This window comes from Mytilus edulis, chromosome 6 (genome assembly GCF_963676685.1).
Source record: "Mytilus edulis chromosome 6, xbMytEdul2.2, whole genome shotgun sequence".
In the NCBI taxonomy this organism is placed as follows: Eukaryota; Metazoa; Mollusca; class Bivalvia; order Mytilida; family Mytilidae; genus Mytilus; species Mytilus edulis.
This window is the reverse complement of record NC_092349.1, coordinates 84,493,983-84,507,900: the sequence shown is the minus strand read 5'-3', so window position 1 is coordinate 84,507,900 and position 13,918 is coordinate 84,493,983. Positions and strand designations below refer to the sequence as shown.

The 13,918-nt window shown below is 33.0% G+C and overlaps 1 protein-coding gene across 3 annotated transcripts in view; it reads right to left on the bottom strand.

Annotated features, from left to right (window-relative positions):
- The window catches only part of LOC139528707 (micronuclear linker histone polyprotein-like), a 25,388-nt gene extending 12,951 nt beyond the window's left edge, over positions 1-12,437 (bottom strand). Inside the window, exons 1-2 of one of the 3 annotated variants that reach the window (XM_071324834.1) lie at positions 12,214-12,437; positions 10,167-10,301 (exon numbers count right to left, since the gene is read on the bottom strand). In XM_071324834.1, coding sequence (XP_071180935.1) covers positions 10,167-10,276 — 110 coding nt within the window. In that variant the 5' untranslated portion in view covers positions 10,277-10,301; positions 12,214-12,437. The remainder of the gene's footprint in view (positions 1-10,166; positions 10,302-12,213) is intronic. The other 2 variants (XM_071324832.1, XM_071324833.1) reach the window with 2 other exon arrangements.
- Between the last annotated feature and the right edge of the window lie 1,481 nt (positions 12,438-13,918).

The following is a 13,918-nucleotide window of genomic DNA, read 5'->3' as shown; positions in this document are numbered from 1 at the left end:
GAAAAGAAGGCAGTTCCTGTCTACGTGTGGCACCCGTCGTGTTGCTTAAGTAAATAAATACAAAATCCGATACTTCATTTCATACAGTGATGCTGCGATCTGAAGTGCACACGTGTATTAAATCCAATTCGGCTCTACAATCTCGGCCAAGTTCTTTGAACATGATAGAGTTTTATCTAACCCATATTCCAGGCCGAACTCTCTAAAATATATAGTGTATTGATAATTAATATGATATTATTGAACGTTTCTTTACTGTCACTGATTAAATACCAGACTTACATTGTTATAACAATCTGATTTAACAAGGCTCAAATTATATGTTATGATAATCGACTTTTCCTTTTCTTTGATCTCTTCCTGTTGACATGCCATATAAAAATTATCGGATTCTCATTTCAGGAATCGATGGTGATATTAAACTTTTTATGTTTTGACAACAACTCCTAACAAGATTAATTTCCTATAGTTATTTTGTATTCATTACCGTTAAAATTGATTTAATTTATCGGAGATTAGGGTGTTTTAATTGAATACCAATTTAGATGTCATGGTGTCAGGCGTGATAATTGTTTATTTCATGTTAAACTTGTGGTATTTTATTATATAATGGTTAACAAATTGCTTTTGCTATTGATACGGAAATGTATGCTCAGCAGAAAGTCTAAAGCCATATATATCAGAAATTATATCTATATATGTCAAAGGTTCCCTTACGTAATTTATTAATATTGTAACCGAAGAGCACGAATTTCATTACAAAATTGCTTGTCTCCACCGGGACTCGAACCCGGTACCTCTGTGTTACAAGACAGCGCGTATACCGACTGAGCTAAAGAAGTACTTCCCTAGCTCAACCGCTTACGGCTGACTAAGTATCTACTAAGTTTTTCTAAGGGAAGCAATCCCGTCACACTTCCCCCACCTCAAGAGTCATTATACTCTATAATGATGATATTTTCATCTTTTTCATATTTATATTTTAACCTGGCTAGGTAATACTTCTAACCGTGGGTTATTATTGTTGGGCGCCAATGTAACCGGAGAGCACGAATTTCATTACAAAATTGCTTGTCTCCACCGGGACTCGAACCCGGTACCTCTGTGTTACAAGGCAGCGCGTATACCGACTGAGCTAAAGAAGTACTTCCCTAGCTCAACCGCTTACGGCTGACTAAGTATCTACTACGTTTTTCTAAGGGAAGCAACCCCGTCACAATATATTAATGTGTGTTTCTTAATTATTATTTGAAAACCAACGATTAGATGGCAATTCTGTGTTTGACTGAAGATTGCATAAAGTCCAGTGGCATATATCTCATGCATGTTCAGGACGAAAAAACTAACACGGGGGCATATTGGATAGGGACATAAAATTGCCTTGTAACAGGCCACCTACAGACCCATTAAGTTTTCTTTTAAATTATCTGGCGTGTCTCTTTAGGGACGAATTGATTGATTGATTGATTGGTGTTTAATGCTACCTTCAGCAGTAGTGTGATATTTTGTGACAGTCAGTTTTTATTGATGGGGAACTCCGGAGTTCTAAGAGAATACCACCGACCTTCAGTAGGAAAACTTACAATTATGTGAATCTGTCTCGTACGGGTTTTGAATTCACAACATCAGTGTTTACATGCTACCGATACGGTCGTTTGGCTACTTTGACCACTCGGACACCGGGAGCCCCGCCAATGATAAATAGTTCAAAACTGGTTAGATTTTATTTTTAGCTCACCTGGCCCAAAAGGACCAAGTGAGCTTTTCCCATTACTTGGCGTCCGTCGTCGTTAACTTTTACAAAAATCTTCTCCTCTAAAACTACTTGACCAAATTTAACCAAACTTGGCCACAATCATTACTAGAGCATATAGTTTTAAAAATGTGTCCGGTGACCCGGCCAACTAACCAAGATGGCCGCCATGGTTAAAAATAGAACATCGGGATAACATGTAGATTTTGGATTATAACTCTGAAACCAAAGCATTTAGAGCAAATCTGACATGGGGGTTGAATTGTTAATCAAGTCAATATCTATCTGCCCTGAAATATTCAGATGAATTGGACACCTTGTTGTTGGCTTGCTGCCTCCTCCCTTAACTCATACTGACAAAAGGTTTTGTGCTTAGCTCATACTGACAAAAGGTTTGGAGTCAAGCTCATACAAAAAAAGGTATGGCGCTAAGCTCATACGGAAACAAGGTTTATCGACATGCTCATACAGAAAAGTTTTGGCGCTAGCTAAGCTCATACAGACAACAGGTTTGACGCTCAGCTCATACGGGCAATGGTTTGCCGTCACGTTCATATAGACACAAATATAAGGTTTGGTGCTTAGTTCATAAGGACACAAGGTTTGTCGCTAGCTCATACGGACACAAGGTTTGGCGTCAAGCTCATAAGGACACAAGGTTTGTCGCTATGCTTATACGGACACAAGGTTTGCCGCTAGCTCATAAGGACACAAGGTTTGCCGCTAGCTCATACGGACATAAGGTTTGGAGTCAAGCTCATAAGGACACAAGGTTTGTCGCTATGCTTATACGGACACAATGTTTGGCTCTTATGTAATACATACAAGTTTGTCAGCATGCTCATACATACAAAATGTTCGGCCCTAAGCTCATACTGACACATGGGTTAGCTTTTATTTCTCTATACACTGTAATACTTTTAAAAGATTGGTGGATGATTTAGGGTTTGACATAAATCTATGGTTAAAGGTCGTTAAAGATAATGTTGAATGTGCCTTTATTTGATATGCGTGTCGTTGGGTTTCTGTCTTTTTGGCCTTCTTCCCTTACCCTCTTTTATTCATATTCTTTTTTTCATATTCTTTATTTTGCCTGTCTTTTGTTGGGATTTGTATTTTTTTGTTAATATATCTATATACATGTATATATATATATATATATATTTCTCTAATTATTCGTCAATTTATCCTTTTCTGCACCCATTGTATATAAAAAAATAATCAACGTGTGGTTCGTTTGATCTCAGTTCTTCATTGGTTGAAATCAGATTATGACGTCGAATTTTCTTGCTTTCCTCTGAATTTCCTATTGTGACGGCATGAAAAAGGCGACCATGCCTGATGACGTCACATAGAAAGAACACAATTTTTTGCAGATCATTCGAAAAGAAGTAATAAGTTTGCCTGCATAATGTTAGAAAATCATTAGAGGAACAGATTCCACCTCCAAATCTCGTGTAATACGATATTTATCCACTCTCGACAGTTAAATTTTAATATTTAAAACGCTCGGGCAAGCCTAGCGTTTTAAATTTGAAAATTTGACTGTCGAGAGTGGATAAATATCGTATTACACTCGATGCAGTGGTAGAATCTACATATATAATATATATTTCTTGCTCGATATTTAATTAGTTTTAATTTATTTCACAGTACTTTTACTAGATTGTAATCCTTAATCAGACTTTGAGGGGGTAAATGAGCTGAAGGTTATACTTGCAGCTGTTGTATGATTTGTAACCGAAACTATACGTAAACATCTTAGCGACCAATTGTTATGAAACATTTCGAGTGTGCAGATTGTTTGTATACATGTTTATTTAATATTTAATAAAACTGTGCATAGCATGATTGCACGAAGAGAATAAAATGTTGTAATATTTCTATCAATCATTGATGTTACAACAGGATTTTACGCTATGTCAGCTGATTCATAATAATTCATTTTATTTGTCAGGCATTTAAATATTTCACTGGGTACCACAGTTTTTGGGATGACTAATAATGAATTGAATAGTCTTTTCATTATTTTATACAAATAAGGCCGTTAGTTTTCTCGTTTGAATTGTTTTACATCTTATCGGGGCCTTTTATCTATAGCTGACTATGCAGTATGGGCTTTGCTCATTGTTGAAGGCCGTACGGTGACCTATAGTTGTAAATGTCTATGTTATTTTGGTCTTTTGTGGATAGTTGTCTAAATGCAGATCTATACAATAATACTACAATGGGGTTATAACTATATCCCGTTCTGCTCTGGGTTGTAGTCCCATTGATGTTTACGCTACAACTCTTTTTATAGTCATATTTACTATCGCTATATACCACACTTTACGTAATAGTGCATATGGTTCAAGCACTCAATCTCATTAAAATCCGATGTTCTGATACGCTACCCTCCAGCGTATCAGAACATCGGATTTTAATGAGATTGTTCAAGCACCATGGAAAGCTGCATTAGTGCAATGGAATATATGTTTGGCAAACTTTTCATAGGAACATGATACAAGGACTGACTATAAATTATGTATGAAACCATTTCCCAGGAAAGGCGACAAACGAAAAACAATATACGCAAATATTAAATTTTCATAGGAACCTCACACAATGACACACGACATACAATATACTTGAATATTTCATTGGAATCTTACACAAGACACACTTCATACTATATACTCAAAATTAACCCCTTTCATTGACAAAGGAACAATCTTAATGTTAAGTAATACTAAAAACTAAAGGAATTATACATAGACAGCGTCAACGAAGACACGAGAGCCTATATGTTCTTGGTCTGTTGAAAATATATTTAAATCAACCTGGTATTATTCATTGTATGTTCAATAACAAAGACAAAATATAAACCACATTTTCTGTAATCTTTTCCCACAAACATTGAACACTAAATGTATTATGTCAGTAATTCGAATCACTAAATTACGTATGACTTCAGATAATTCAAATAAATAGTGTCTTCAGATAACTTATAGGCTCACTATACAAAACTATAATTATACAAAAAAATAATGTTATCAAAAAATAATGTTATCAAAAGCTGTTGTTATTTTATTCTTTGAAGTACAGTTTAATCATGATTTAAATTCACATGTTTTGACGGTATTTGGTACAATGGTCTACTTATAACTATCGTTTGCATCGAGACGAGGGGTAATGCATTTGATCCCAGGCTATGTATATTAAGCACTTGGATATAAGAATGTGCTGCTTCTCCGATAAGTACGCGGCATGTATTAACTATTGCAAAGACTGGCCAGTTCAGAATTGATATCATATCATGTGTCAAGGTGAAATGAGAAGGATTTATACCTTGTAAACTGGCACGCTACCAGCTCAAGATGTCGGTCTAGTATAAAGTAGAGTGCATGTTTGGATCACACTAATAAGAAATTCTTCTGATCAACATTTAGGTTTCTCCCAATAGACGTTATATGTCCATATGTCCTTCGTTTTGTAACTTACTTTCCAAAGTGGACGTACGGAGACCTATAGTTGTTAATTTCTGTGTCATTTTGGTCTCTTGTGGAGAGTTGTCTCATTGGAAATTATACCACATCTTCCTATATCTATTTAACTAGCATATAGATCATATTGGTTTTCAAAGATAAAAAACCTTCTTCTTCTGAATCATTAGTTAGAAAAAAAAGACACCTATTCAGACATAATTACCAGACACAAAAGTAGACCTAATAATTCTAACAGTTATTATTGTTAAATAAAATGCATTTGTTATTTTGCACAATACTGAAGTTATCAAGCATACTTCCTTTATTCCAAGTTAAATACATCAAAAAGAAGTGAATGAATGTGCAGTTCAGAGGATTATTTTATTACAGTTACATGATTAAGTTTTAATTATGAGATGAAGACGCCCTTGTCATTTTTAGATTATTTACGGACACGTACACTGTACATGGTATTTAACAGTTTTATAAGAATAAGAAGATGTGGTAATATGATGCCAATGACACAATTCTTCAACGACAAAATGACGTAGATGTAAGAAATTATAGTTCACTGTTCTTAATGATAGCAGTGTAATACTTTAATTTTATATTCGACAACTTTTGTTTTTGATATCTAATATTATGTCCGTTTTGCTGTCTGCAAGCATAATAAATACATTTTGTAAAAGCTCTTTATTATTGACTGAAAATTTTAAGGACGTCCCAACGTAAAGCAATGCCTCAAAATCCCCGTATAAATGGTACAACTATCATACCAAGGCATCTGTTTTGACTTAACGGGATGTATAAATACATTTTCCCGTCCAGATGGAATGGGGTGTTTAATTCGGAGCATCGTGTACAGGGTTCCATGCTCCGTAAACATTAGAACAAGTCTCGGAAGAGCTCTTCCGTGGGTCCGTAGGGGGCTTGTAATATAAAAAGACAAGACATGTAAAAGGATTGTATGAAAGTTACCCGACGGTAAGCTTATGATTATAAAAAATACCTTTGTCTGCCAAGTTTTAAATGTATTTGTTTCTTGTTGTTTTTATATAGATATTGATATATTGGAGATATATTACTGTATACTCTATTTGTTAATCAGACCATTCAAAGTAAACATATTCGCACGGATGACTTAACTTCTGGTTATATATTACATTCGATCATCTGAATTATTAATTAAACAATATTAATGTGTTCTAAAACAAAATGTCGGCGTTGAAGGACAAATACCACTGTGCAGTTTATAAAGCTTTTAATGACCTTTAAATGGATTGATTTGATCTATCTGATGACTTTGAATTCGAAAGTCGTCCTTATAATTCACTCTTATATGTTTTGCTTTTGATAATTAAAGTTTTGTATTGGTTCAGACTTATATAATAACGTGACCTCGTCTTACACAGACTACTAAGGACATACAATGTACCAGAATACATACTACATACGTTATATTGATTAATAGATGGATACCAGGTGCAGAAATGTATATAAGAATTATATCATAGCAATTGCAAAAGCAAGTAGAGTGTAAAGCCGAATCAGATTTTACCTGGCAGCTGACACACTTCTTTGACAAACTACAAGCGCAGAACCTACACCACTGCTCTCTTTTTTCTAAACTTGTGCTAGGTACAGTAGCAGCATGAACTAGAATTACGGACCTGTGGTCTAAGACCTATTTCTACATTATGCTACCTGAGGCCATATCGTCAGATATACTGAAACGTTTGAACAAATAAGCAAGACTTTTACTAATACTCCGCGGTATTAAAAAAACAACTAAACAGTTTTAAAAAGAAGTAAAAGAAGAAATAATAGTCAATATCTTTCAATATAAATTAATTATGTTATGAAAAAAAATTTCAATACCTTCTCAGAGATCAAAGAAAATCCACCTGTTTATAGTGTATTTATCCTAGACAAGAATCCACACTTTTAACAGAGCCTGTTAGAAACTATAAAAACTTGAACACTTTTAAAAGACTTGTCACAGTTACTGGCGCTATGTTGCAATAAACAATATCCTTTTTGTATTTAAAATATTCAAATTTTACATAACGCATTTATCTGCATGCCGTTGTTTGTACATTGTATATCCTTTAAATGAACTTTGATCAATGCCTTATTGTTTTGTTCTGTACAAAAATGTGGTTTACGTTTCCATTTACCGCTCCAATGAAGGTACAAGCAGAACTAGTGTTTTAACTTGAATGCAACAGAGACTATTGTTATGTATAGCGGAATAGATAAATTTCCATTGCATTATAATTACATCATTGAGGGAAACAAAAGAACCATGTTCGCTGGTGCACGGTGCATTTGGTCGATCATCATATTTCACGGTATGGGACTAATGTCTTTTTAATGTGACAAAATAAACTTCATATAAAGTGATTATATAATGTAAAATAATGGAAAAACCGCAACAGAATGCAGCAACTATGGTAAATGAATACAGCGCTATTTCAACTGTGTTTTTTAATAATTAAAAACATCAAAGTTTTGGACTCTTACATGTACATTGTACATACATATAAAACAAGCACCCACTTAAATAGCACAAATGACCAACCATACACCAGAAGTTAAACTTTTGACAAGGAACACACGAATGAAAAGGGAAATACTTCTCTATTGTATAAATAGTTGTGTGTAGAGCAATGCAATATACAATGTATATGATTTATGTAGCTATCATTTGATTTTAATGGGGTGGGGTCCTACTTTTTTTATTGTAATCTCTGTCCTACCTTTTTTTTCGGTCATGTCCCTTTTTTGTCTAGCCTTTTGTTTTTATCTTGTCTCTAATCCTGCTTTTTTTACTCAAAAACTCCTGTCCTGCCTTTTATTCAAATTTTTTCCTCGCACCACTCCCTTCCCCTACCCCTTTAAAATAAAATTTTATTTCCCTTATGGTATCGTGTACTAATGTGTCTATAGTATGGACATGGCAATTGTCATATATAATATAATACTTAAGCCTCGCAACTCACTTACTCGAGGATGGTTTGAAATAATTAATATCAACGATTAAGATCAAAATAGGAAATTATTTGAATTAAATTCCGAGTTTAACGGTTGATATAAAAACAGACAACATAACAATACAAAACTTCTATAAACATTAATGTACTACATGTACATTGTACATATGTGAACACACATGATTTAAGCATGTATGCTTCCAAACAAAGTCAACGATGTGAGATATCATCTGAGAAGTCGGTTCATGCTTATGCGTCATTTAAACAATTTGTCAAAAGCTTTATCAGTATATTAAATGGTGTCAAAAAGATAATATCCTTCATCTGACAGAACTAAGCCTGGCTAGTATGATATACCATTGTAAATTGATATACACTGTGAAAATATCGATAAGTGCGACAAAATCTATAGTCTATAGTATTATCAAATGTGAGGTTTATTTTAAATAGCCATGATATTGTTACATAGATGTATACATATTAAGTAGCAAAATTAGTGTGTTTGTTATTCATGGAATGCCTTCCGCATTAAACCACAACGTTTTATATTTTATCTATTTGTTCGAAGATTTGGTCAAACAAGTGAATGCAATACATGTATTTGGGAAGATTACGTTAAAAAAAAATCAACCAGCCAATGAAAAATTGAAAAATAAAATTGTAATAGCTTTCTAGATATTGCGCCAAAACTCTTGTCATTGTGTGTTATAGTACCATGTAAAAGCAATCGACATCACCATTTAATATGAAATATGTCTGACATATATGAAGGCGGTCTTTTAATGATTAATCAAGTGTAAAAAATATAAACCGCGGTCACGTATTTGCCTGTGTCCACCTCTAGATCTGCCATGTTAACCAAAAGTAAAGTAAAACGTACGGATATCGCTATGTCCGTTCGACACCGATCACATAATTATTTACTTTAAAAGATTTAATGGTTTTATTAATTACTTTATGTTAGTCAATATTTATCTATTTCTATCAAACAATTAAATCAACATCATTAGTCGAGTCTGACAGTTTTAAATAATTTACGTCACAAGAGAGTCAATATATTTTAATTACTTTTACAATACTTTCGCGTTTCCTTTAGTACTAATTTCAATATCAAATATTTTAAATGGAATTTTATGATTAAACATTAAAAAAAGTTTTATAAAGTGACTTCTTTTATCTTGTTTGCGAAAGTTTAATAGCTATGCCAGTCCAAAAATCTAAATGCACGTAGTCATTGTATATATACATGTAAGCAGTTTCATTAGTCTTTTTAAGATATCAATTAGCAACATTTTTTTCCATATATTCGGTTTAGAGTAACCGACTACCAACGTTTTTCAATAAACAACATTGGAATCATAATTCAATCAAACACGATTAACATGGATACTGATATCAGAAGCAGTACAACATCAAACACTTGGAAATGAAAATACAAACCAAATGACAAGAACAAATACAATCGGCTAGATAGAACGTGCATGTAAACAATCATCCATTCTCAAACCCAATACCATGGGAGGGCGAAACATCAATTTGCCTTGCATTTAATCCGCCTGGTATTACCCAAAATCACAACCTCAACAGACAATTATCTGGTCAAGATTGTTAGTAACTCATGAAATGATTGTCTAGAAAGAACATACCTTGCATATCTTTTTTTCCTTCTAATTCCTCATTTGATATAGTGGTAAGTATTGGATTAGTATTGCATAGAAAGAACGTACCTGGCATATCTTTTTTTTTGCTAATTCCTCATTTGAGATATTGGTAGGCGTCGGATTAGTATTGTCTAGAAAGAACGTACCTGGCATATCTTATTTTGTTAATTCCTCATTAATTTTGATGTAGTGGTAAGTATTAGATTAGTATTGCCTTAAAAGAACGTACCTGGCATATCGTTTAAATAATTCCTCATTTGATATAGAGGTAAGTGTGTGGATAAGAACGTACCTGGCATATCTTTTCTCTAATTCCTCATTTGATATAGTAGTTGGTGTCGGAGTATGTTTTCTGTTTAATCCGGTGGCGTAAAATAAACTTCCGGGTACCAAACTGGACATTGTTGTTGTTTATTTCATTGAATACCTGCAATTTATCAATTTCAATCAATTTACCTACAAAATATTACAAGAAAATGACAGTACAGAAATAACCTAGTTGGAGAGTTGCTCAAGATTGGGGAAACTCTTCTATTGCCTGGTTCTCATCAAATGATTTAAAAGGTTGTACGTTACACACGCCACTTAAACAAATGTACCGCTACGGAAACCACACCAAAAGAAACTTCATATTGCAGGAATGTGTGTACACATACAATGTACGTCTTACAAATGACATATTAAGTAACTCTCCCTTCTAGGAAACCCGGATGACAGCTCCAAATATTGTAACAGTATAGACTCTTAAGTGTTCATTACATGGAAGAAAGTATACGTACATGTATACCCAACATATTCGTTTATTTTTTTATGGTTATTAGATAGACCTATTGCATCCCCATGAATATGTTACCTCTTTCTATAAATATATAATATCGAAAATCCGTAATCGTAATATGTTTTATTTTAATTTCCTAAATAAAAACCCTAACGATAGGGCAGGTTATATTTACACGTGATAAAAATGATGAAAAATTCATATGATTCAATCATTCTTGATAAATTTTGTTACATTCACCATTGGGACAGATTTGTTTGACGGTACAATAGGTCCAATATAGTTTCAAGTGCTGCATAATTTATTATCAAATATTATATTCAAGTTTGAGGGAAATGTCAATGTTGTCCTATGGTTTATTCTCCTCAAAATCAATATTACATTCGATGAATTGCTTATAAAATATGAAAACCACCCAACAAAAGAATGATTATGTCATGTACAATAACCCATAATAATCCCGTAATACGGTTAGAAAGAAGCTCAAAAGATTTTTTTAAATGTTTGAATAAATGGGTAGCATATGTTGGGAAAGTTTGGTCTCAAACCTTCAGGTGAAGTTTTTCCCTATAGATTTAATCTAATTTAATTAAATGTATTTGCACGAATTAATAATTAAATATAATTAAAAGTTCATTACTCCCGGTATGAATGTAATCTTATGTCTAAATGAAATTTACAAATTTTACTTTTGATGGTATTGTTTAATAAAACTTTAAATATCGAATATTACAAACGGCTGTATAAATATTATTTAACAGATTGGTATCAATTTAGTGTTACATATAATACCTCTTTTGTATTAGATAGTTATTTTAATGTCTCCGGCTTTACATAATATTAGATATCTAATTTATCGTTTTAGACCTCAAAAATGACCGTCGAAATGGAAAACAGCACTACAAGTGTGTTTTAATGTTTTATACATTTTTTGTTTGATGGTATAAAAAAGAATTCAAAGAGTAAAAGAAAGCACTTTCTCAATTTACAATTATCAGAAAAGAATAAAAGAAAGCACTTTCTCAATTTACAATTATCAGAAAAGAGTAAAAGAAAGCACTTTCTCAATTTACAATTATCAGAAATGTAACTGCAAAGACTTTATGTCAAGTGGTATGGCGATACCTTCAAGTATAGCAACTTGTCACTGAAACTTCCACATAATAAGACAAGGTTTTTATAAAAAGAAGTGGAATTATACTTTGTATCTATGTACCATTCAAACAATTTGGATTCAATATGCCATCCACTATTTTTAAATGATCTTTTTCTCAACTTCAGCATTTAGTTTTAATCTTTTAAAACAAAACTTCTCCATTTAGTTTATCCGGTTGCATTATACGAATCAAATTATAAAGACGTGTTTGAACAATTGATGACATATACAAAATGTATTCTATACCTTAATTGACAAGTATATCAAATTTAAAACGTTGGACTTAATGTTAAAAGGCAACACTAGCATTAGATTAAATAGATAAAATTAACATTTGTCGACACAAGAAACGAGAAACTGTCCTTTAAAAATCATTTAAAATTCGAGAAAATATGTAAAAATTACCTGGCTAATTTGATGCAAATATCTCGATTGAAACACTTCCACTATGTAAATATGAGACAAATTAAATCCTACACTCTATGGGGGCAGCCATTTTCAAAGCGTTCGTCCTCACCATGGTTTCACAGGACGTAGGTATAAAAGGTAAACACAGATAGAGTTTAAATGATAATCTCTCACTTACTGTTTTGTCTGCCTTTACCATATCTTGTTTTAAAATGAAAATCAAATTTAATTTGTTGTTATATTTAAAAGGTTTGATTAATTATATATACCACCATTTAAAAGTTTTGTTAAATTTCGAATGAAAGGGACTGTGATTTAAATTACAAATCAAGTCATGCAAATCAACAAAACTCAAAAGTATATATATTAATATACTTTCTTCACAAACGAAACCTATCTATACTTTCCTTCTGTTTGGGTTTGATTCTCCTTGTAAATATTGTTATATAAAATACTGTGGTAACATATCTCCACATTGATCCTGTAAAAAGGGGGACGGATATGACCCCCAACCCAAAGCTCCATCGCAGCTCTATAGGTATGCTTCGAATGTTGGATGAATATACCAGAATATACATACATCAACTGAAAAAAAATATATATACTCAAGAGAACTCTATTTAAATATGATATAATATTAAGCAATGATTGCCACAGTTTATATTGAAATATTTCAGTTTTACCGTCACAAAATCTTCTAAAAGATACGATTTAAGGTAGATGGGGTGTCTAAATTATAATCCATAGAATTTTTCAATAATTTGCAAAAATGTAGTTTATATCGTGCTTTTTAAAAAATAATGATAAAAAGAATGGGTCACCGGGCTTATTTTCACGCTACACGGTGTTCAAAATTGACAAACTTTGCATCGATTATGCATGGAAAACCCAATTTTCTGCATTAAAGCATAATCTACACCATAGAATTTTGAGATAACATATAAGAAGATGGCTTTAATAGTATGCTTTCAGTTAAGAAAAAGAAACAATGGGGTCACCGGACCCGTTTTCTTGCTACATTTCAAAATAGGTAAATTCCTAACACAATCCAGTGTAAAAGTACCTTAATCTGAATTATCTGCCCTTGCATTTGAGTTGCCTCCCCTTATTTGGCAAAGTTGGAAAAAAAATTATCAAACAAAAGCATTCTGTTTTTTGTAAAATACAACCATAAATATGATAAAACATGTCATTTTCTATATCGAAGTGGAAATTCTTACACATGAATTACCTACTACTCTAAATATTTGCACATTCTATTAAAGATCTAGACCTTGTTTTCTGGTATTTCCAAATCCAAGATGGAGGAAGACACCCTATCTACCTTAAGAGAAAATGTTACGTTCCCTATACCGCTTTGGTGATATCGCAGTAGCGTGGTAGCTTTGAGTGCGGGAGGTCTTTGGATTGCACCAAGGCCGGATCAACCAACATTATTTAGTTTACTGGTATTAACTGCTTTTCCGCTAAACATGCGATATTAAATAGTGAAGGCGAATCCCTGTTAAGTTAACTCGGAGAATGATGTGTCCGTGTGATGACACTCCTTCCTTGTTACCTTGTGAACATTCACTTTAATAATACGGCTTAGCGCGCATTGTAGGTCTACTACAAAGCAGGGTATATATTTATATTACATAAACACACGATCATATTTCTCTCAGAACTGTTATATACCGGTGGATGGTTCAGATTGATGCTA